Source organism: Agelaius phoeniceus, chromosome 5 (genome assembly GCF_051311805.1).
Source record: "Agelaius phoeniceus isolate bAgePho1 chromosome 5, bAgePho1.hap1, whole genome shotgun sequence".
Lineage (NCBI taxonomy): Eukaryota > Metazoa > Chordata > Aves > Passeriformes > Icteridae > Agelaius > Agelaius phoeniceus.
Window position 1 is genome coordinate 70,354,241 of NC_135269.1, and position 21,609 is coordinate 70,375,849.

Below are 21,609 nucleotides of genomic sequence, written 5' to 3' on the forward strand. Positions count from 1 at the left end.
GCCACCTCAGCTCCATGGGGCATCCCCTGAGACCCACAGCCCCTGTGAGCTCCTCAGGCCACCTCAGCTCCATGGGACCTCCTCTGAGTCCCTCAGGGCATCCCCTCAGTCCCTCTGAGCATCCCCTGAAGGCCTCACAGCCCCGAGGGGCAGCGTCTGAACCCCTCAGTCCCACAGAGCAGCACCTCAGCCGCCCCTCAGACCGCTCCCACCCCTCCCGGCGCGGCCCCTTTAAGAGCGCGGCCCCTTTAAGAGCTTGGCCCCGCCCCCCGCGGTCGCTGCCGGGGCCGCTGCTGACAACAAGATGGCGGCGGCGGCGGGTCCGGCGGGCGCTGAGAGTCGCGTGTTGGGCTACAGCCTGCACCGCTGGAGCAGCTTCTCCTCCACCTACCTGCCCGAGTGAGTGCCGGGCTCGGCAGCGCGCCTGGAACGCGCTCCGGGCTCGGGTCTGGGGGTGGCCGGGCGGCTGGGCCTGTGTGCGGCCTGCGCGGGCCCCGCGCTTAGGCCCGCGCGGGGAGGCCGCGGCGGGGGGAGTGGGACCGGAGCTGTGTGTGAGCGGCGTTCTGTGTGTGGGAGGGCTCTGTGCAGCAGATTTTGGGGGAGCCGTGGGTTAGCAGGGTCTCTGCAGGAGAGTTTGGGGTGGCTGCGTGTAAGAGGGCTCTCTGCAGCAGGGTTTGGGGGGCTGCGTTTGACGGAGATCTGTACTGCGGGATTTGGGGGTGTTAGTGGGGCAGGAGGTGCTCAGCAGGGCTGGAGGTTCAGGGACAGGGCACCATCACTTGGGTCTGTGTTTGGGGCAGTGGTTCATGAAGAGATTTGGGAGAAGTTGCGTGGAGCAGAAGGTCTGGGCTTGCAGGTTTTTGGGGTGGTGAGTTAAATGGGGAGGGCCTGGAGAGTCGCCTTTGGGAGTAGCTTTAGGACGAGATATGGGCAAAAGAAAGTTGCCGCTTAAGCTGCCCCCAGATTTGGGGGAAGAACAGGTGCCGGTTTGGGGGAGGCTGGTCAGTTACTGGGTAAAACGAGGAGAAGGGTCAGTGCCCCACCTGCCCTGCCCTGCCTCGCCTCTGTCAGGTGCTTGTGGGCTCTGTGTTTTTTGGCAGCTGGGCGTCCTGTCCTGCCCCTGACCTCTGGAATGCTGGGCTGTGTCCCCTGCTGTGTGTGGCTTTAGGGGAAAGGGGTCACCTGCTGCTCTAATCGCCTGCCTCTAGGAATTTGGGGCTTGGCAGGAGCTGTTACAGCCATCGGTTTGTGCTGCTGTACCAAGTGATCGCATCCTCTGTTGACGTCCAGCTGCAGCCTGTGGAATCCCTCTAGTGCTGACAGTCAAGTTTGGAGTGATCTCAGCGTGGTTTAGGTGTGATGTTTTTGGTACACCTTTGGGATAAGCCATCCTTGGTGCTGGAATTCGGGAGGACTGCTGGGGTCACAGCACAACGAGGTCATTATGGGCTGTCGAGACTCATCCCATCATCGATTGTGCTGCATTTGCTGACCTTTGATTGATGTATCCTCAACTCACCCGCTATCAACAAGTGACAGAGTTGCCTTAGTTGTTAATTATTAATGCCCTCAATTATCTCCACTTTGCAAAATGAGATAAACCTCTAAATCCAGGTTTTTAACTGAACTCTGAATTGTTTTATTTTTCTGTATATTTTCTGTGTTAGATGTGAAAAAGAATTGGTTTCTTCTCTAATTGTTAATCTTTGGTGGTAATTAAGCCATCCCTTTACCTTTCCTGTTTAAACAGCTTGCCCTTAGGGTGCCTCTTTCAGGTCTCTGATGATCTTGTAGTTATTTCTACTGGCATTTCTGGCTTTTAAAATCTTGTTTAAGTGTTGGTCCCTGAGGAGAGGGGTGACAGTCCATTATTGATCTCAGTGATGCTATACAAACACAGAGTATTGTCTTTGTCCTTGATATTCCTTTCCAAGGCTCCCATTAGTCCCTTTTTGCTACAGACTCGTGTCAGGAATTAAGTTTCACGTGGCATCTGCAGTGCTGCCCAAAGTCCTTAATGCCTTCCCTGATACAAATTCCCGTTCCTGTAGCTGGGGTGGTATTTTACAAACGTGTGACCTTGCATTTGGCTGGTTTTAAGATGTTGTTTGAAAGTGCTCGTCATCAGTGAAAACAATTTTATCTGCTTTTAAGCACTGTAATCCCAGCAATGGGCTTGTTCTCTGGTGTGCTGACCTTGGTCTGAGGGATTCTGGTCTTGCTATGGAGGTTTTGGTTTTTGCTTGCTAACTTTTTATTCCCATGGCCTGGGAGAGAGCTGGAATTCAGTCTGAATTGGAAGGGAGAGGCTGTGACCTGTAATTTAATTTAATCAGCATCTCAAAAAGAGAAAGTTTAATAAGAAATGGATGGGAGGGTGGGTTTTTGGGGATGGACTGAAGATGGAAATCTTGAAAATTGCTGGGACAAGACCATAACACCCTGTGGGATCAACGTGCACACACAGCTAAAGGTTCTCTTAGTATTTAATACGCAAAACAAAATGATGCTTGTCTGGAAGAACTTGATCTTAGAGGATGTTTTCCATCCTGCATGATTCTATGACACTGGGAATTCTGGTTATGCTCTAGTTTAAATAAATTTGCTGGCATAGATAGAAAGAAACCACTTTAACCTTTAAGGAGAAAAGGGGCTCTGCCCTCATGTGTGTAGGAGTGAATATACAACTTATTAAATATTATTGATTGTTGTTGGGAGTTGTGGTATTGCAGGCAAAGTGCTCAGGGAGGAGCAGCAGAGGAGTTAAGCCTGATTTAAACACATGCCTTAAGTAGTTGTATGGTTTTAAATGTAAAACCAAGTTCTGGAATGGAAAACTTCCATCACTGCTGACCAGGGTGGAAATTAGATGTCTAGTGACATCTCACCTGCTTATGTGGTGCTGAACTGACATTGAAACTTTTCAGAACACTGAAATCATCTGATAACTTCTCTTTTAATTAAAAAAGCCTAAACAAAGCCAAACAAAAAGTGTTTTTCAAAGGCCTTTCTGGTCATGCTCTAGTTGAGGATCAGTAGTTTATTGAAAAGCACTCATTTTCTTTCAGTGACAGAGAAGCTTCCTCTGCTGAATGCCAGTGTCTTTCCTCTGCATTTGCTGGTGGTACTGGAGGATTAGTTAGTGCTGGATCCAGTTTCTGGCAGTTTTACCAGTGCTGCAGTTACCTGCATGTTTGCAAGGACCTTTCCAGACACTAAGTGAGGACTGTCTTAATGAAAAGAAATACTTCTCCTGTTTTTCAAGTCACTGGAGTTGTCTATTGGTTTGTACCTGCAAGAAGACTGACTTGGATATTTATTTTAGGACCTGTGGGTAGAAATCAAAGATTTAGTCTGGTAATAGTGGCTGTGTTGTAGGGGAGGTTGTGCCTTTGGGAAGAGAATTGATCCAGGAGGAAATTTGGTGTTGAAACATCTGATGCTTTCAGAGATGCTCTGCCTATGCAGAAGTGTGACCGTGTTCACAGGGGTCCCAGGATGAGGGAAGAGATGAGGATCTGACTCCATGTTTCAGAAGGCTGATTTATTATTTTATGATATATATTACATTAAAACTATACTAAAAGAATAGAAGAAAGGATTTCATCAGAAGGCTGGCTAAGAATAGAAAAAGAATGAAAACAAAAATTTGTGTCTCAGACAGAGTCCGAGCCAGCTGGGCTGTGATTGGCCATTAATTAGAAACAACCACATGAGACCAATCCCAGATGCACCTGTTGCATTCCACAGCAGCAGAAAACCATTGTTTACATTTTGTTCCTGAGGCCTCTCAACTTCTCAGGAGGAAAAATCCTAAGGAAAGGAGTTTTCATAAAAGATGTCTGTGACACAGGAGCACCAGTTCAGCATTGAGAAGCTTCAGCTTATCCAACCTGGAAAATGATCAGCCCAGTCCATTGCCTGAGGCTGCTCTGTCAGAGCCATTCCTTGTCTCTCCAAGGTTCCTCCCTGGAAGAATGGAGCCTCAGGAGAGGCTGCTCCCTGGTGCCTCACATGGGGCTGGCCTAGGGATTGTCCCAGCATGGCAGTGTCTTCAGTGACACAAGCAAGTGCTGGTGTCTTTAGACATGCACAGAACCAGGGAGATGGGCTCAGTCCTCTCCCTTCTCTGCCCTCCTGCAGGAAGTGATGAGCTCAGTCCCTTTGTTTCTTTCTGGACAAGGAGGGAATAAAGAGTTGTAGAAGGTAATGCAGGCCCTGCTCCGATTTGGTTTTTTTTCCCCTTTGGTAAGGAATAGAACCAGGAGCTCTTGCTCTTCACTGAGAGAAGCACTTCATATCCTGACTTTTTTAGTGGCTTCTTTTTGTACCTGCTCCAGTTTGAACTTCCTCCTGAGGTGAATGAGAGGTGAAGTGCTGTGCTCTGTGTGATGGCAGCTTTGTACCCTTTTTTATTGCCAGATTACTGCATCCTGGGGCTGTGGCTTCTAGTGGCTGCATCAGCCTCATGACTGATAGCATTTTGTGTTTGATAATGCACTCAGGTCCTTCTGTCACTGTTTTATATGGCTGAAATCCCACTTCAGAGACTAACAAGAGCTTTTTGCTGTGTTCCTCTATTCACATACTTCAGTGAGGAATGTTCATCCTGTTTCTGTTGCTCAAATTTTCAGTCCTTCAAGTTTTCCTGCATGGAATCTCCGTAGAGGAAGAGCAGGATATTTCCTATGTTTGACTCCAGGATTTTTAATTAGTGTTTTGTTTATTTCTTGTGCTAAGGTTGTTATTAAGAATATAAATTAAGATTGGTTTCTTAGCTGATAATTAAATACCATTAGCAACCTCTTAGTTGGTGTCACTTTTTCACTGCAACTCACTTTTATCTATTAAATGATCAACTTCATATGTTCAGAGAATTCCAGTCTTGTCCAGTTTGATGCCTTGAGTGGTGTCCTATGCTGAAGGCTGAATAACTCTCTTGTCCCTTTCCTAGGAAGTAGCCTGGAGCAGGGAAGGATCTAGTTGATTTGTTAAAATACACTCAAAATAATTTTATTTTTTCATCAGTTTTCTGTATTCCCATCAAACTAGGGGAAGAAAACTTAGTGTAAGATACTTTGATAGTAAAATATGAGTGACTCATAGGCTTTTCAAGTGAGTATGCAAATTTAACTTTTGCTTTCTAGTTATGAGGATGTAACAGCAAGTTCCTGGCCAAACTAAAATGTACTGCTGTAGTGGTCTACTCTGAAAGAAGTGTACTCTGATGTTTTCAAATCTTGCAAAACCTTATCCAGAAGGTGAAGAGAACACATGCAGCAAACTTTTTGGGGTAAAGTCCATAAGGATTAAAAACAACACAGACCTAAACAAACAAACAAAAAGCCCCAGGTGAAAAATAACCTGAATTCCAGCTCCTGTGCTCGCTGAGATTTTTGTAACAGGAAAAAACATATGTTTGTGGCCAGTGAAATGTGGTTCTCAGTTTCTCCTCCAACCACATGAAACAGATGACTCAGATCTGTACCATAGAGGTTCATAAATCTCCTTGTAGATGCATCCAGCTCTTGAAGAATCTCCTGTTCAGGCTGAGAGCAGTCATGACTAATGAAAAGGTTTATTTTTAATATTATGTTCCCTGAAACCAAGCTCTGTTCCCTTTACAAGACAAGGATACATTCTGCTGAGGTCTAAGCATTTAAAGCCATTTAAACCAGACCCAAGTGGTGGAAGAGTTGTAGAACTGTGACTTTGGAGTTTTTTGCACTGGTAATAACCATTAATGTACTTTTTTTCAGCTTAAGTTATCAGCATTTCTAGCTTTCCTTCAGTATTTTGATGTAGCCAATTCACTTTCCTTGTTGTAGTTGCTTTGCCTTTAGCTGGGGAAAGGCACAGGGGCTAGCTCTGTAACTGCTGATGACTTTCAATATTGATCAACACTTCCAACATTTCTTAAAATGAGCAGGGGATGCAAACCCTGGCTAACCAGTGAGCTATGCCACTCCTTGCCTCTCTGGGTACAGAAATGCTCTCAGTTCTGCTTTCTGTCCTTTTCAGTGGCCAGTGGAAAATATTTTTTCAACTCTGCTTGTCTGTGTGGACTTTCTGGATGTTTCTAGACAACCTCATGTTCTGACAGGCGTTTTGCCTCTTGTTTACATCACTTCTGTAGCCTAGGGTTTTTCTGTGAGTGCTGAAATTCAGTACTTACAGAACAAAGTATTTCTGTAGAAAATAAAGTTGCCTAGCCACTGAATGTATAACTATAAAATGCTTCTTTGGTGTCTGATAAAATTAATTAGTGAGAATGAAAAATGTCAGAGGTGGAGGGAGTGAAAAAAATCACAGAATTATGAAGTTATGAGGAATTATGAGTTATGATATATCTCTTGCTCCCCAGGTAAAAGCACAAGTGCTGTAGAGTATGAGGAGAAACCTCTTTAGGCTGCAGTTAAAATATAGATGTTATTGAAGAGATTAGACAGGTTTGTTCACTGGCAGGAGGAGGAAGGTGAAATGCTAATTGCTCAGGTTCCCTGGTGTGCCCAACCTGGCAGAACCTGTAGTGCTCTGATGTTCAGCCTATTCTGGGATGGCATTTTACAGAACATTAAGAATGTAAAATTTTCATGGGAGGTGTTAACATCATCAGATTGTGGATCATTTGCTGTGTATGTTGCTGTATAGCCTGGGAGTTTAATAAAAGTTTTCCAGCCTTTAATTACTAATTACTGGTTTAAAGACTAACTAGTCATTAAAACAGAATTTTCCTTGAGATAAATGTTACTGTTCAGGCATCACATATAGTCTGCTTGGTTTTTTTTTCTTTTCATGGCAAAGAATATGGTTTTTAATTCTGTACATTCATTATGTTTTTATCACATTGCTGGTAGAATGATCAGATTTATCACCACCACCAATTTTGTGATCTGATCCTGATTTTTTTGCTGAGATTAAGTGGTGTGGGTAGCACTGATTCCATCACTTACATAGATGGTGACTTGTTCCAAAGCAAGCCAGTACTTGTTGTAAACCCAGATGTAATTTTGCTTTTTTTGCCTGTTGAATTTTGTGGGAAGAGTGAGCTGTAAGTTCAAATTCAATGGGTTTGAATTCCATATACACCAGTTACTGGAAGGGGAGGAGGAACACTGAAGATGTAGAGTAGTTTGTTGCTTTAGGTAGTTGCTATTTCAGTCATTCCTTCCAACTCAGTGTGCATAATCCTTGAGAAATTATTTCCTGAATCAATTTAAATCAAGGAGCACAACCATTTATTTAAGTTGAGGACAGCAGCCTGCATGTCTGAATTTAAACTGCAGTTGCAGTCTGGCTGATAGCACTTGCTCTTCCTTTGCTGGCACCTTCTGCTGTTCCTGGAAAAGGACAGGATCTTCATCATGGAGAAAAACTGTGCTCTGGTCAGTTTGAATTTGGTGGTGTTTTCCTTGGTCTTCCCTGCCTTTCCTCCTGAGACTGGCTGGGTTCATAATGTCATGCTCAAGCTCTGGGTAGGTGCCTGAAAAAACAGTGAAACTCTCTTTAGGACATGACCTGTGTTTTTCTGGAATCCTTTTCTGTCAGTACATAGTTTAAACAGCATTTGGCTGTTATGGTAATTATATTTAAACAGTAATTTCCCAGCCTGTTCTGCACTTGAAAGTTTTATTAGTATAGAAATGCTCTTAACACAGAGTGTTAAATTGGAGGTAAAAATTTGGGTTAGGTAAATTGACCCATGAATAAGGAGTTGATGAATGAGTTCCCACTCCACTCTTATGTGACACTGTACTATTACTAACTTTCAATTTTGTCTTCTAAAAATCCTAATTTCTGCTACAGGGTTTGGAAACTGCCAAATATGAAAGTAATTTTGGCCTGGGAAGCGCTGTATCCTTTAGCATGAATTATGTGTATTGATCCAAAATAAGGAATTATTCCCTAATGTAATCCAGGGTTAAATGTTTGACCTGTACTGCGTTTCTGCACATAACCAGCACTTAACAGGCTGAAACTTCCTTTTCTTTCCAGATCAGTCTTCTGCATTCCCTGAGTTGCACTGTCAGTGAGGGAAGCTTAATTTTGAAAGGAAAACTGTGAAAGTTTTCCCACCTGGAACCAGGAGGCATTTTCCATCGAGTTTTGGTGGAAACATTTCCAAACCTGACATCAGTTTGGGCATGAGGGCGCTTCAGTCTGTTTTGTTGAACATAGTCTGCTTTAAATTCTTTTACAGGCATCAGTTTTTTGGGTGAACTTTTACTGGCTGTGAGGTTACAGTGCTGATGAGTATTAAAGATGTGTTTATGGCTTACATTTAGCAATGTATATCTTTACATATCATCACTCAGTCTGGTTTTGTGGCTTCCCCTGAGTGGAATTATTACAGATATTGTGGAATATAAGAGCATCCTTGCACTGTTGTGAAATTGTGGAAGGCCTTGATCTACTTCCTGGCCTTTGTTAAGTTTTTCCATATGTGCATTAGTCAAGCAGAAATACTCTACTGAGCTTGTGATGCTTCCAAAATACAGCACAGGGAATTTACATAGATGTGTGCTAGACATTGCTTTCTTCTATTCTACTTAAAAAGAATCTGTCCCATCCCAAGGAAATGTTTTTGGAAATAAGAAGTGAACAGTGCTGAAGTGGGCTGCTCCACCAGAATTTTGGAAGATTTGGAAAGTCCAAGTTCTTGTGGTGATTGCTGGCTGTAGAAATCCCTATGTTCGCACACAATCCAAACTATTTTCAAACCAGATAGGAGATTTTCTCAGAATGAAAACTGAATGTTGTTATCCAGTGGTTGTGGGTGGTGATATTTGTTTTAAATTCTGGAGGATTTTACTCCAGTATTTTATCTATTGGCTACAAATTCAGTCAACTGAAGAGTGTAATCTCTTCATCTTTATCCTTGAGTCTTGAAGGGCAGAATTCATGCTATTCTTGGTCTTTTTATTAAGCCAGGGATTTATTTCTACTCAGGGAGTCTTCTGGTATCTCACCTAAGCTTGGTTAAAAGGCAGGAATTCAGATATCCTTGAGTGCTAAAATAGCCTTACTGAGGATAACAATGTGTACAAGTGGACATGTGTAATATATGTACAGGTGAGCACAGAGTATGACATGAGTAAAGGAAACTGCATCAGATGATCTTAAAATCACTGAATTCACTAATACCACTGGCATTTTCAGTTATTTTCTTATTAAAAAAACAGACATTAATCGAAATTTGTGGAAAAGATCTGCTTTAGTGATCTAACAATTTTTAAATTCAAATCCAAAGTTAGTGCAGAGAGAGAACGAACCTTGGTAATTTTTCAAGCTTAGCAGATTCTCATCATCACTTAGCAGTGAAATTGCATCTAAACCATAATCCCTAAATGTTGGGACAATTAGGCTGGTAATCATCTGTGATGCATGAAGTTACTGTGGGTACCAACTTCAGTAAATAAACCTGACTTTATTTTTTCTCCTGTTTGTTTTTCCTCTGTGCTAATATTGATATTGCCTGCCTGGAGCTGGGAGCTCTTGCCACCAAGGATTTGAGTCTCACAGTGATACAGTCAAAAGTTTAATCCGTGATTTAGAGTTGTTGAGTGTCACTGGAATAGAAGTTATTTACTGGGCTCTGATAACTTGGAAATGACCTGAAGTTGTGCCAGGGGAGGGTTAGATGGGATATCAGCAAGGGATTCTTTACCAAAAGGGTTGTCCAGCCCTGGCTCAGCTGCCCAGAGCTGGGGTGGATTCACCATTCCTAGAGGGATTTAAGGACACGTGGATGTGGCACCTGGGACGTGGTTTAGTGGTGGCCTTGGCAGTGCTGTTTAATGGTTGGACTTGGTGATCTTAGGGATTTCCCAACCCCAAGTGATTCTGTAACTTCCTGCACTACAGTGCTGCAGTTTTAGTCATTATTGTTACTATTTCATTCCTGTCATGTCTCTAGGAAGAACTGATGAATCAAAAAAGTCTAGTTTTAGTCTTAACTAGATGGGGGGAGTGATAAAAAAGTACTTCTTAACTTGCCTCACTGGAAATGTCTGTGACAGGGTCATTTACCATTTAAGGTTGGTCTGGCTGGGATGATAGGCAGCTTAAAAAACAAAACCAAACTTTTCATTGAAAAAATTGAGAACCTGATTTTAATTGGGCTGTTTCTAGGCCAGAACTAAGTAATCCCAGGTTTGTTGTTCCAGTGTGATCTGATGAATATATTTCTGTAAGATTTCTAAATTCTTCAGTTTATTTTTGTAATCCTGTATTTACTAAGCTATTTTATTTTTTATAGAAATGGGTTTATAATATACTGGATGACAGGGTGAGACTGGTGAGGACATGAAGGAAAATTGAACAGAAAGTTGGCCAATCTCGTCACATTTTAATATTTAAAACTGTGCTACTGTGCATGTTCTATCCAAACTTTGTTTTGCTGTGCAAGAGGTTAAGAAATCCTATATTGTAAAAAAGCAACCCCAAAACCCCCCACTTTTTTCCTGAATGGATCTGAATAAAAACTTCCTGTTTTTACTGTGTTTCAATCAAGACATTTTCATGACTTTACATCCTTCTGCCACTCTGAGCAGAGAACTTTTCCAGTGAGAAGGAGAGAAACTGTAGCAGAACCTAAAAAGTGGATTTTGACTTGCTTTAAGGGACAGCTATAGGTTCATGCAGGTTTTCAAACATTGCAGCCAGGTGGTTTGAAACCAGCATGGCTTTTAGTGAGTTATGGGAGTTGCAGGATAAAAAAAACCCCTGCATTTCTTTCCAGATCCATTGGGGTTTTAGGTGGTAAGTCATTTTTTTTCCCCTGTTTTTCTTGGTTAAGGCTGTGTGTACATTCCAGTGTCTAGGCTGGGCAGGATTATCTCCCTGGATGCTTTCTGCTGGCTGCTGTGAGGGTTCTGCATGTTTGGAATAGTTCGATCCACCACGTCTTACAGTGGACTTAGTGGAAATTCTAGTCCATGTATTCCAGTTGCTGTGTTCTTCCCAATCTCTTTTGGGATGGTTGTAGGAAAAACTAAAAGAATCATCACGTGGCCAACCCTGGAGCAAGTATTTAGTCCATTTCTAGCCAGTCTGTGTTTTCCTAGCACTCTGAGTGCCTTTTTGCAGTGTAATGGCGTGGTAGCTCTGTGGTTTTGAAGAAGAGAGTCTGAGTTCCAAGTCCTCTTAGTGCAGCCTGTGCCCTTTCCTGCACAGCTGCTCTCTGAAGAGCCACATGAATGTGCCAAGCAAAGAGAGTGTTTGGGATTTGTTTATTCTTCAAGACTTGTTCCTAAAGTCATGGATTTCCCTAATAGCAGCTCCATGAAAATATTTAGGTTAAATGCAAATTATAGCAGCCTTAAACCTAATTTGCAGTGTATTCTGCAAAGTCATCTTACTTCTCCCTTTCCCTCTGGAGCAAAGGAAGACCCTCCCTTAGTGATTGTCGTGCCTGAACCCACAGAGCTCTTTGCACAGAGAGGTCCCCAGGCACGGGGACATCTCTGTCATTCCAGCAGAGATCAGCCAGCAGTTGGCACAAAGGGTATGACAGTTTCTGTGTTGGTAAAAGGAAAAATTATCTCCTTCCAGCAGTTGTGAGACCAGTGTCTGCCTGGGTAATGAAAAGAAACTTGCACTGTGCTCTGCCAGGAGCTTTCTGCATGGAACCATCCACTCTAGTGATGGGAATGCTTACAGTGAGGCTTAGCTGCTGGGAGCTGTGCAGGCAGCCAGGTTAGGAGATAAGGCACACCAGGGCCGTCTCTGGAATTGCTTGTGGTGTTAATGAAATGGCCCCTCCTGCTTTGCTTTTCATAGCAGAGGTGCTAAAATTCTAAAAGCAGAGGGTCTAAAACTCTCAGCATCCAGAGTTCCAACATCACATCATCTCATTTTTTCTTTCCAGTGGGAAGGAGGGATTGGGAGTTCACTCCAGTGGGAGCCCCTTGTCCCAGTCCAGCTGCTCGTATTTTAGTCTCAGTTTGTGCTGGTGCTGGTATGAGCTGAGCTGGAGAAGTGCTCTGATGAAATAAGTTATTTATGCAAATCTTTATTATAGCTGCTGGTGTAGGGAGGGGGAGGAGGATCCTTTGCCAGTGGGTGGGCTGGTCCCTTTGGCAGTGTTGTAAATTTGTGCTAGACTTGATCTTGTACCCACAGCTGATGATGGGAGGTTCTCTCAAACCACCTTTAATGGGTTGCTTTTTTCACAGGAAAAGCTTGCGTAAAACCCTTGGCACGTGTGGTAGCTCGAGGGCTTACAAATACCTTTTTTAATGTCTTGTGAAAATGACATGGAAAGTCGTTGTGTTAATGGAATTTTCACTTCTAAAGTTTCTCAGATTTTAATCTAGGTGTCATATCTGCAAAGCCTCCCTCCGGGTACTGTGTAGGAGTTTTGTGATGTCCAGAAAAAGGGCTTTACATGGAAAAAGGCATCTGCTGTTAGGACATGCATTTGTTTGTTTCTTATTGCCTCACGGCTGCTGCAGTGCTTGAATTCCTCTGAGTCCATAAATTTTCCTAAACTGTTATGGTAAATTGGCTTTGTACACATGGACTTCTGTCTTCAGTGTTTGTTTAATCTTAATAAATTAATACCCAATGTATTTTAAACATTTCTAACTCCATTGATACTGCTATCTTTATCTTTCACATTTCTTTTTATCTGTTATTTTGTGTGAGCTGCCTGTCTCTTTTCTCTCGCTCTGTGGAAGGGTTTTTATCTTGTCTAGCTGTGCTGATTGAGATCTTCCTTGGTTGTGGCAAAACTGATCTTTGACCTGGAGAAGCAAACAAATCTGCTTCTAAAAATACAGTATTTGGGATCTGTCCCAGGTACAAAATGCCTCTTTCCAGCTGGGCATAATCTGACCATGCAGCAGTGCCAATCCCTGCGAGTGTTGCTCAGTGTATGAGGAGTTTATTGTCTAATGTTTAAACAAATGTAATGGAATCATAAATAAAATTTATTCCGTAGGGTAACTTGTCTACTTGTGTTCCAGGATTAGGATAAAGTTCCATAAAGGAGAAAAGCCATACAGCATTATCTAGTTTGATCTGCCTTTGTATCCCTAAAGTGTTTAATATAAGATACATGTCTTTAGGTTTAGCATTTTTTTTTCTCTCCAGATGCTGAGGTATTAAGAATTTATTAAATACCATGTCTTGCCTATGGCATGGTACAGGAGACTGCAGGTGATTATTCTCAAAAGCAAGTGTCTTGTGGTTTCTAATGGTGACTTAGCTTTCAAATTGGCAGCTTTTATTAGAAATTTGTGTTTCACTTCCCAAATTCTTCCTTTTGCTTAGATTTGTTTGTTTTGTCCCAGTTGTTATTAAAGCCAGGGCCAGGTTTTCTCTTGTAATTGAGCCTCGTTGCAGTGCAGATGATGTTGTTAGCTGGATGCTGAATTATGCAGAGCCATGTTTTTTATGTTTGATGGGGTTGGAGCAGAGGGCAGTGCTGTTCCATTGCATTTTCCCAAGTGGGGATGGGTGAATAAAGCAGCCACAGACCTGGATCGGTGCTGGCATCACTGTGTTAATAAATGCTGTGCTCTGATGGCAATCAGCTAAAGGGAGGGGGAACTTCAGTTTTATTCCTGCACTGTGTGAAAATCTGGAGGTGTTCTCCAAGCCTATGGATAGACACAGCCACTTGGCCAGCTCTCAAAAGTGCTCAGATTTAAGAGGCCACCCTGGAGTGGCTCCTGGCCGTGTCCCTCATCCCATCAAGGGACTGCCTGGATACCATTGCTGCTGTGGTGATTTTGGGCTGCCCAGTGTGCAAAGAGCCAGCTGATTTCTGTCTGGTAATGCTCAACCTCTGACTTAACCTCTTTCCCTTTGGAGCTTTCATTGGAGTGCTTTTTCCTCCAGCCCTTTGTAGTAATCCAGATGCTCATGTTCTTTTCCTCCTACACAGCAGATGGAGATGGCAGAAGCCTTTTGATGACTGTTTCCTTCTTTTTACATAAGTTTTATGAGCTGATGAGTTCGTTAGTTGGAAGTGGTGAAGCTCACAAGCCCTGTCCAGCAGGTGGTGCATTGTCACCTTGCCAATAATTATATATATTTTAGGGATTTATAGGGTTTTTTTTTTAGTTCAATCTGGGGTGTGAGCTTTACTGCGTGGTTATAGAAGAGAAAGCAGATGTGTCATGTAACTGTCATGATGAATCTGTTTCATTTTAGCCAAAAAACTATTTTGAATTTATTAAATACCTAAGTATTGTACAATTTCAAAGTGAAGAAAGCAACTCAATTTTGCTGGATGAAGACTTGAACTTCTACTTTTCTGTGTGTTGTTCAGGGCTTATAACTCGTGAAAAATACTTGTTAAAATTTGGCATGGCTCTGGTGGTCATCTTTCTATGCTCCAGGAAAGCTTAAGTGGGTTAGCAGCCCTTTCTCTACCCTTCCAGTATTGCCTATCTACTAAAGGAGAGTTTTTGGCTTACTAACCCTCCAACTGCTCATCATTTTAACTTTATTGAAAAGTTCTTACCCTACTGAGTTGTATAAGCCCATTTTTTTCCACTTCATTACAGTCTTAGGCCTATGTAAATTCATCTGTTTTACATTTATGTCACAGTTTGAATTTTTTTTTATTTTGCAACTTGCAGCTCTGTTTCACAACCACAAAGCTCGAAGGCGTATTTTGATGGGTCCTGTAAAATAGCAATTTAGAAAATCTTTAATAAAAAAGGGGGAAAACCTGAGTCTGTACCTAATGATTTAGTACTTGCACGAGAATGTTACTGATCTGAATGTACAGCACATTTATTGGAGATGTAAAATATGCAGCTGTTACTTAAATTACTTTTGGCTTCTCGTTTCTTAGGAATATCTTGGTGGATAGACCAAATGATCAGTCCTCAAGATGGTCTTCAGAAAGCAATTATCCTCCCCAGGTAAGCTCCTGAATCTGTGCTGCTCTATGGAATATATGCTGGGTTTTTATTTTATATGTAGGCTGCTGCTATTGACATGGACATATTTATAGGCTTCCTTCTCTGAATAAAATGCAGGTTGTTGCTACATGAGATATTTACATTTCTAGCAAATTGTGATCCTTCTAGAAGTGCTTCATTGCGGGGGAAGTTTCAGGTTTCCTCCTTGGCAGTCCTGGTCATGCTGGAAATAATCAAACCTTATGGTGAGATTAAGCTGCTAATGAGGCGTGCAGGTCCCCCTTTGTCAGCACTACTGGAGGCTGTTGTAGGTTCTTGGCCTTGAATCCCACATCTAAGGAGCTGGTATTTATTTTTCCTTATAGCATGTTCAGAAATGTGGCCTCTGGTTAGAGACACAAATGTCACCTCTTCTGCTGGTTAAGCACCTTATTAAAATAAGATTTGTATTGATTTTAGCATTTAATTTGCTTTCTCGCTATTATTAAGGTTGTTAGATTATCCAGAATAGTCTTTTCCACTTTTTTTTTCCAGTGAATATTCTCCTTCTCTCTGTGTTAGATCTGTAGCTTATTACTCTGACATGTTTGATCTGCTTCTATGTTTCTTATGCTGCTTGTTTTCAATTCTTTATTTAAAGCACTGATACACAGCAGAGTGACTTGCACAGTGTCCCTCTCATGCAAATTTCTGCTTATTTACTTATTTAATCCAAGTATTCCTCATGAGTGAAATCTCACAGGATCTTTCTCCAGGTAAATCTTCCTGCTTTGTTTTGGAATTGTGTTAAAGATCCAGAGTCTACACTGGTGGCTCCCTAGAGCAGCAGGTCATCTGCTGCCACTGAAGAGCTTTCACCTGGATTTTCTGATCAATCCTTCTATGTCATTGTGTCTGTAAAATTAGGTTTTTGGGTTTTTTAGAGGAGAAGGAAAGGTATCCTGTGTATTCTTTAAACCAGATTGTGAAGACTGATATTGATCCTCTTGATGCCTCTGTGCATCTACTGCTCTTTGAATTTGATTATTTTACTTATTTATATTTTGATAAACAATGCAGGATTTTAATCCATAGCCTGAAGCAGTTTAGTCTATCTAGGAACTATGGATTGCAGAGTAATGAGTATTGAGCATGGATTGTATCCCAGCCTGTGCCATCCTTTACTTTCTTTTATACAGGAAGCACATGTTTGTCTTGGGGTGGTTTTGTTCCCAAGTCAAGGTTGGCTCATGGTGTATCTTTGGACTGGGTTTTTCATCAGACATGAGCTCTTAGTTGTTGCTTAAATTCACTCTTTATTTTCTGAGCCATCATGAACCTTCAGCCTTTTTAAAAATCTGATTCTGGAATGGAAACACACCTCCTGTAAGTGGATGCTTTAGAATATTCCCAATTTATACTTAAGGCTGCCAAGGAGTGATGCAGGTTATACTCAGACATGTAGATTAAGCAGAGATTAATTAGAGTGGCAGACTTCTGTACAAACCACACGAGCTTGTTAAAGAGATGTCTTCCAAAAATTCCCTGTGTACAAGTCATGACCTGAATGGAGATACTATTGCAGAGTGACTTGACTCCAACCCTGGAGAATTGGGCACTGCTCTGCATGCTAAGCAAGGCATTTAACACAAACTTCTTGGTAGGAGAGAGGTGAATTAACACTGGCATTGTCTACCTGGGTGTCACATACCAACACATATATTAGGTATCCAGAATTAAGGCCTGGCTTGCAAAAAAAAAAAATATCCTAATGTGGCAACTGAAATTGGCAAGAGAGTATTTGAGTTTTATTCTCTTACTTACAAAACTAACAGAAAACGTAGCTGCCTGGCTGGAAAAGACCATGTTGCTGTATCCTCTTGCTTGAATCTTTGTATCTAAAAATGAGAATATAAAGTACTGTGTAGTTGCTCATGTGTTCAGCAAGCCCAATCCTAAACACTAAGTGAGAGAGAGGATGTATTTGCAGTGCTTTTATGCTATATAAAGTACTATATACTGCAGCTAATTCTCGTGTTTCTAATCTGAGTGTTTAATTATTCATGTCAAGCATTTTTTATGGTTTAATTTCTCTGTTGAAAAATCAGCTGGAAAGAGGAAGTAGGGAATTGAAATCTTCAGAAGACTCCTGTGTGCAAAGAGTGCAGTTTTTGTTATTTTTGTGTATATTAAAGCAGTTCCCATTTGTGTTGTCTCATATTTGACAAATGAAAGAACTCCAGATTTGGTTGCATTTTGATCAAAATAATTCTTGCACCTTGTCCATTGAAAGACTGCCAAATTAAATGCAGGAAAACATTTATATAGGTGTTCTGCTTCCTTGTTTTTTTCCCAGTGGCTGAAGTTGTTACAGCAGAATCTTAGCTTGGAAAACTTCAGTTGAAACAGTGGATGACTGAATTATAAATGTGGTGAGGAGAGAATTTGGGGAAAAAATCAAGCTGAATAGTTCATATTCCAAAAAATGTTGATTTATACACATGACTTTTAATCTCTGGAATAAACATTATGGATCCTGTAGGAAATGAAGCTGGAAAGCATTTTCTAGGTGTTGTGTTGGCAGCTCTCCATTTAAAAACTGGTCACTCGTGCGGTGACGCACTTGCTCAAGTGTGTGGGTGGCCATAATGGTCTGGACAGGAAGCGAACCAAAACTCAGGGAAATAAAGCTCTCCTTGTTCCCAGCTTTATTAGCTGAAACCAGGGCTTAGGCACAACACAAGGACTGATGTCCAGCATGCTCAATGTGAGATATTTTAATAAGCTCTGCAGCCCCGATCGCTCGTGTTTGTCTCCTCAGTGCCTCACCTTAATGCCAGGGTTTAGCAATTCCCTGCTGAGGTGATGATGCTGTGCTGGCTTAAGGGTAAAAATATGAGTGAGTCCCTTAACATTGGTTTATTCCCTTCCCTCATTGACTGAAACAAAACTTTTCCAGGCACCTTTTCTTTCAAAGCACGAATCAGAAGAATATAGGCAAAAACATCAAGATGTGTTCAGAAGCTCAATGAAAATGCAGTAAATGTTCTAAAGTCCCTACCAAACCTTTTTAAAAGGAGAAAGAAAATGAAAGTGGAAGTGTAGGCACTTGAAATGCTGCCACGTGACTATATTTAGTGAAGGGTTTTCCTGGCTTCATGGGTATGGTAGAGTTAAATAATTCTCATGGCCATGAAAGCCATCAGTTGGTTATGAATGAGTGCCAGTGAAAGGAAATACATCTGACAGCTGTTTTTCTGTTTATTAAACTAGATATCTTTCTTGAGTCTTGAAATAGATGACCCAGAAATTGTATATTTAATAACAAACCTGTTATGTAGTAACCTATTCAGGCAGGAGAGGGCTGATGGTTCTATTTTTAATGCTGTTCTCGGCTTACATTGGAAGTGTGAAGCAATGAGGCTGGTGATGCTGAAGACCATGACCCTGTCAGAAAGGCTCATTCTGATGATGCCAGTGATGGTCTGATGTGGAAGACTCTGCAGAGCACTTAATTCCCCTGAATGGCTTGATTAATAACATGTAGAACAAGAGCATAGATTTTTATTTAGCCACCAACTTAATTGCAAGAGCAATGGAGATTTTTGTGTGGTGGACAAGGGCAGCCCTTGTTATTTTGTTATTTTGTGGGTTTTATTTTTACATGCAATGCAAGTTTCACTGTTCCCTAATCAAAAATTATGCTTGAGCAGAACTGGTTAAAGAGAAAGAAATTGGTAAAAGATTATGTGACTCTAATTGTACAGGCAGCTTGTGGAGTGCAGTTTGGAATCTAGTTCAGTATATTTGGACACAGAATCAATTAAGGTGGAATAGACCTCTGAGATCAGAGTCCAACCCTTTACCAATCACCACCTTCTCAGTGCCAGAGTCCAGTTAAATGCCACATCCACTTGTTTCTTGGACACCTTCAGGGATGGTGACTCTGCCACCTGCTCCCTGGGCAGCCAGTTCCAGTCTTGTGGAATTGTGAATTTTGAACAGTTGAAGATCATATGCATAAAGCTAGTGGCATTGTCCAAACAGTTGGTTTCAGTTTTGTATCTGAAGACCAGTTTTCCTCTGATTTCCATGCTGCTGTGTAGATTGTATCAGGAATTAATTTAAAGTACATTAATAAAATTTACACTGTTGGTGTGATGCAGCAGCCTACGTATGGTTGTCATTAAATGGTAGCACAGACCAGAGCTTCAAAAAGGTTTGGAATTTGCTGCAGCTCCCAGTGTGACAAGAATGGACTTGCTTTTTTTTTGGGGGTGCATTGTAAGGAGCTGTTGAGTTGCTGAAGTGCCATATGTGACTCACTCTGCTCTTTGTGCATATTTACTTACAAAGGAGTTGGATCAGAAACCAGAAGTTTTCCTCTTCTGGTGTTTGTAGCATCTTTTTTGTTAGTGTTGTGATCTGAGGCCTAACAACTGGGCTGAGGTTTTTGCTCAGTCATGCCAATTAGTATCTGTGTGCCATGTTCTAATGGACAAACACTTCTGTTATAATTTGGATTTCTGGAATACTGCATGAATACGTGGACATTAAATGTACTGATGTTACTCACAGCAATAAAATGGAAAAGTGTCAAATATCTTGATGTATTTGCCTGAAATCTCATAGACTTGTTCTGTTTCCAGGTTGAATAAATCACTTGATCCTACAGACACTTCTGTCACATCTTTTAGAGCTACAGAGAATAGTCTGTCACAGCTAAAATCCTGGTAGCAGTCCAAAAATATTCATGCAGCCAGCTGCTAGCAGCTCTTGAGGCAGTGTGTTTTTTCAACATCAGTGAGGTTCATAGCTGGTACCCACACAGTGGCAGTGGTGTGTGTATAGAAACCCAAAAAGTAAATCTCTGTATTTTTACATGTATCATTGAATTACAGAATAGTTTGTATTAGAAGGGTCCTTAAACATCTCATTCCAGGGACACCTTCCTCTAGACCAGCTTGCTCCAAGTCCTGTCCAACCTGGCCTTGGACACTTCCAGGGATAGGGAATCCAGAGGGTCTCACCACCCTCACAGTAAAGAATTTATTCCTAATAGCTGATCTAAATGTATCTTCTAGTTTGAAAGACTTTCAGTTTGATGTGTGTGTATATGCATTATAAACCAGAAAAACACAAATCTAGGCACAGGTTTTTATAGCAGATCTGTCCTTTGTTTCCATATCAATCAGCAGATAATTCACAAAAAAAGGTTGAGTTTAGCTTTGTTGTTTCTATTTTCTGTAAGGTCTGCATGACTCAGCAGGTGGTGGGATGTGTGGAAGTGGGAAGGAGGGTGGCAGAGTTCCCTCTACTGTCTGTAGGGTTAAGAAATCACTGCTGGCCATGTGGAGTAATTGCTGTGCCTTGCTCCCTTCCAGGCATAAAGGATTTAACTGCAGTCCTGGTTTTCTCTCCCTTAATTTAGGGTAAGAATTGAATAATGCAGGATGACGTTTGTGCCAAGTTTTTGCAAATCTTGTGTGGTACTTGAGAAAGTATGTGTTCATGGCCCAGGCATTAGGTTTGGGATTCCAGCAGGATTAAGAATTGCAATTGCTGGTAGTGCTGGCTTCACTTTTCCAGCTTTGGGAGAAATCTGTAGGGAAGATATGATGGTGTAGGAGGAGTTCTTAGACATTGTGTACTGTCTGTTCTGTATGGGAATTTTGGCAGCGGGCTGTGCCATGTATCAAGTGCTGCCTTGCTCATTAAGGGACCGTCCTTTTGCTTATTCTTTCCTTTTTTCTCTTTAGAAAATCAGTTTTCTCTATAGAATTTTAGTGGGGTTTTTCCCCTGAAGTTTGGGAAGTACTTTGAGACAGCAGCATGGCTTGCTGCTGCATAAATGGTGGGTTCCCACATTTAGGTGGATGCTATTCTTCACAAAAGCAGAAATTTCTCATTAAAAGCATTTGGAAAAGCACTAAAGCGTTCTCCTGTTGTACTCCCACAGTGCTGCTACTGGTTTATTTTCTTAATTTTGAAAAATTTGAGATGATGGAAGCATCTTTGACAGTAAATCTGGTGTTAGTACCTATCCAGTCTGCATCCTCATCTGTAACTGCTCTGTGTACAAGTATTTCTCTGAATCTAAGCTTTTTGTAAGTATAGTAGGAACCAGGCATTGAGGTCAAACCTTTTTCCTGGTGCTCTCCAGAACAATATCAGTACTGCTACTAGATTGAGAATTATTTGCTTTATAGGGCTGAGGGGAAAAAAAAGAAGACTGAGAACTAAATGGATGAGCAAGTTTTTCCTGCTGCTCTCTGAAAAGTTAGCTTTCTAGGGTGAGATTGCCCTACTGATACACTTGTCTAGCATAGTAGATACTCTCCTAAGATGTTTAGCATAGGAGATACCACTCAGGATCTACAGAAAGCAGCCACACAGATGCAGATATCTACTTGATGCTGATGAAAGACCACAACTCAGGCATCATGCCTGGCTTGGCAGTGCTGCTGCTTGGAGGACAGGGCCACCAGCAGAGCCTGTGGTGGGAGGTGTCCTACAACGTGCTGATCTGCTTGTGCTGGAGCCCTGACGACAAGGCTTTGTAACAAAATCCAGCGGGATGAGTAATTGTCATTCTGTGCTTTGCCTCTGTGGTGCACTGCTTATTTCTGAGAAATCAGGGAAGAGCATGAAAAACATTATTTTCAGATCTAAAACTTGATGTGTTCTGCAAGGTGAAAAAAGCCAAGGTGTCTCCAGATTCCCTCCAAGAGCTGTTTGGTAGGGGAAGGTA

General features: G+C 41.8%; 1 protein-coding gene across 3 annotated transcripts in view; it reads left to right on the forward strand.

Moving 5' to 3' along the window:
• The first annotated feature begins 261 nt into the window (after positions 1-261).
• Positions 262-21,609, forward strand: part of MKLN1 (muskelin 1) — a 102,629-nt gene continuing 81,281 nt past the window's right edge. For 2 of the 3 annotated variants that reach the window (XM_054632357.2, XM_054632358.2), the window contains exons 1-2: positions 262-399; positions 14,810-14,879. In XM_054632357.2, coding sequence (XP_054488332.2) covers positions 305-399; positions 14,810-14,879 — 165 coding nt within the window. In that variant the 5' untranslated portion in view covers positions 262-304. The remainder of the gene's footprint in view (positions 400-14,809; positions 14,880-21,609) is intronic. The other variant, XM_054632359.2, reaches the window with a different exon arrangement.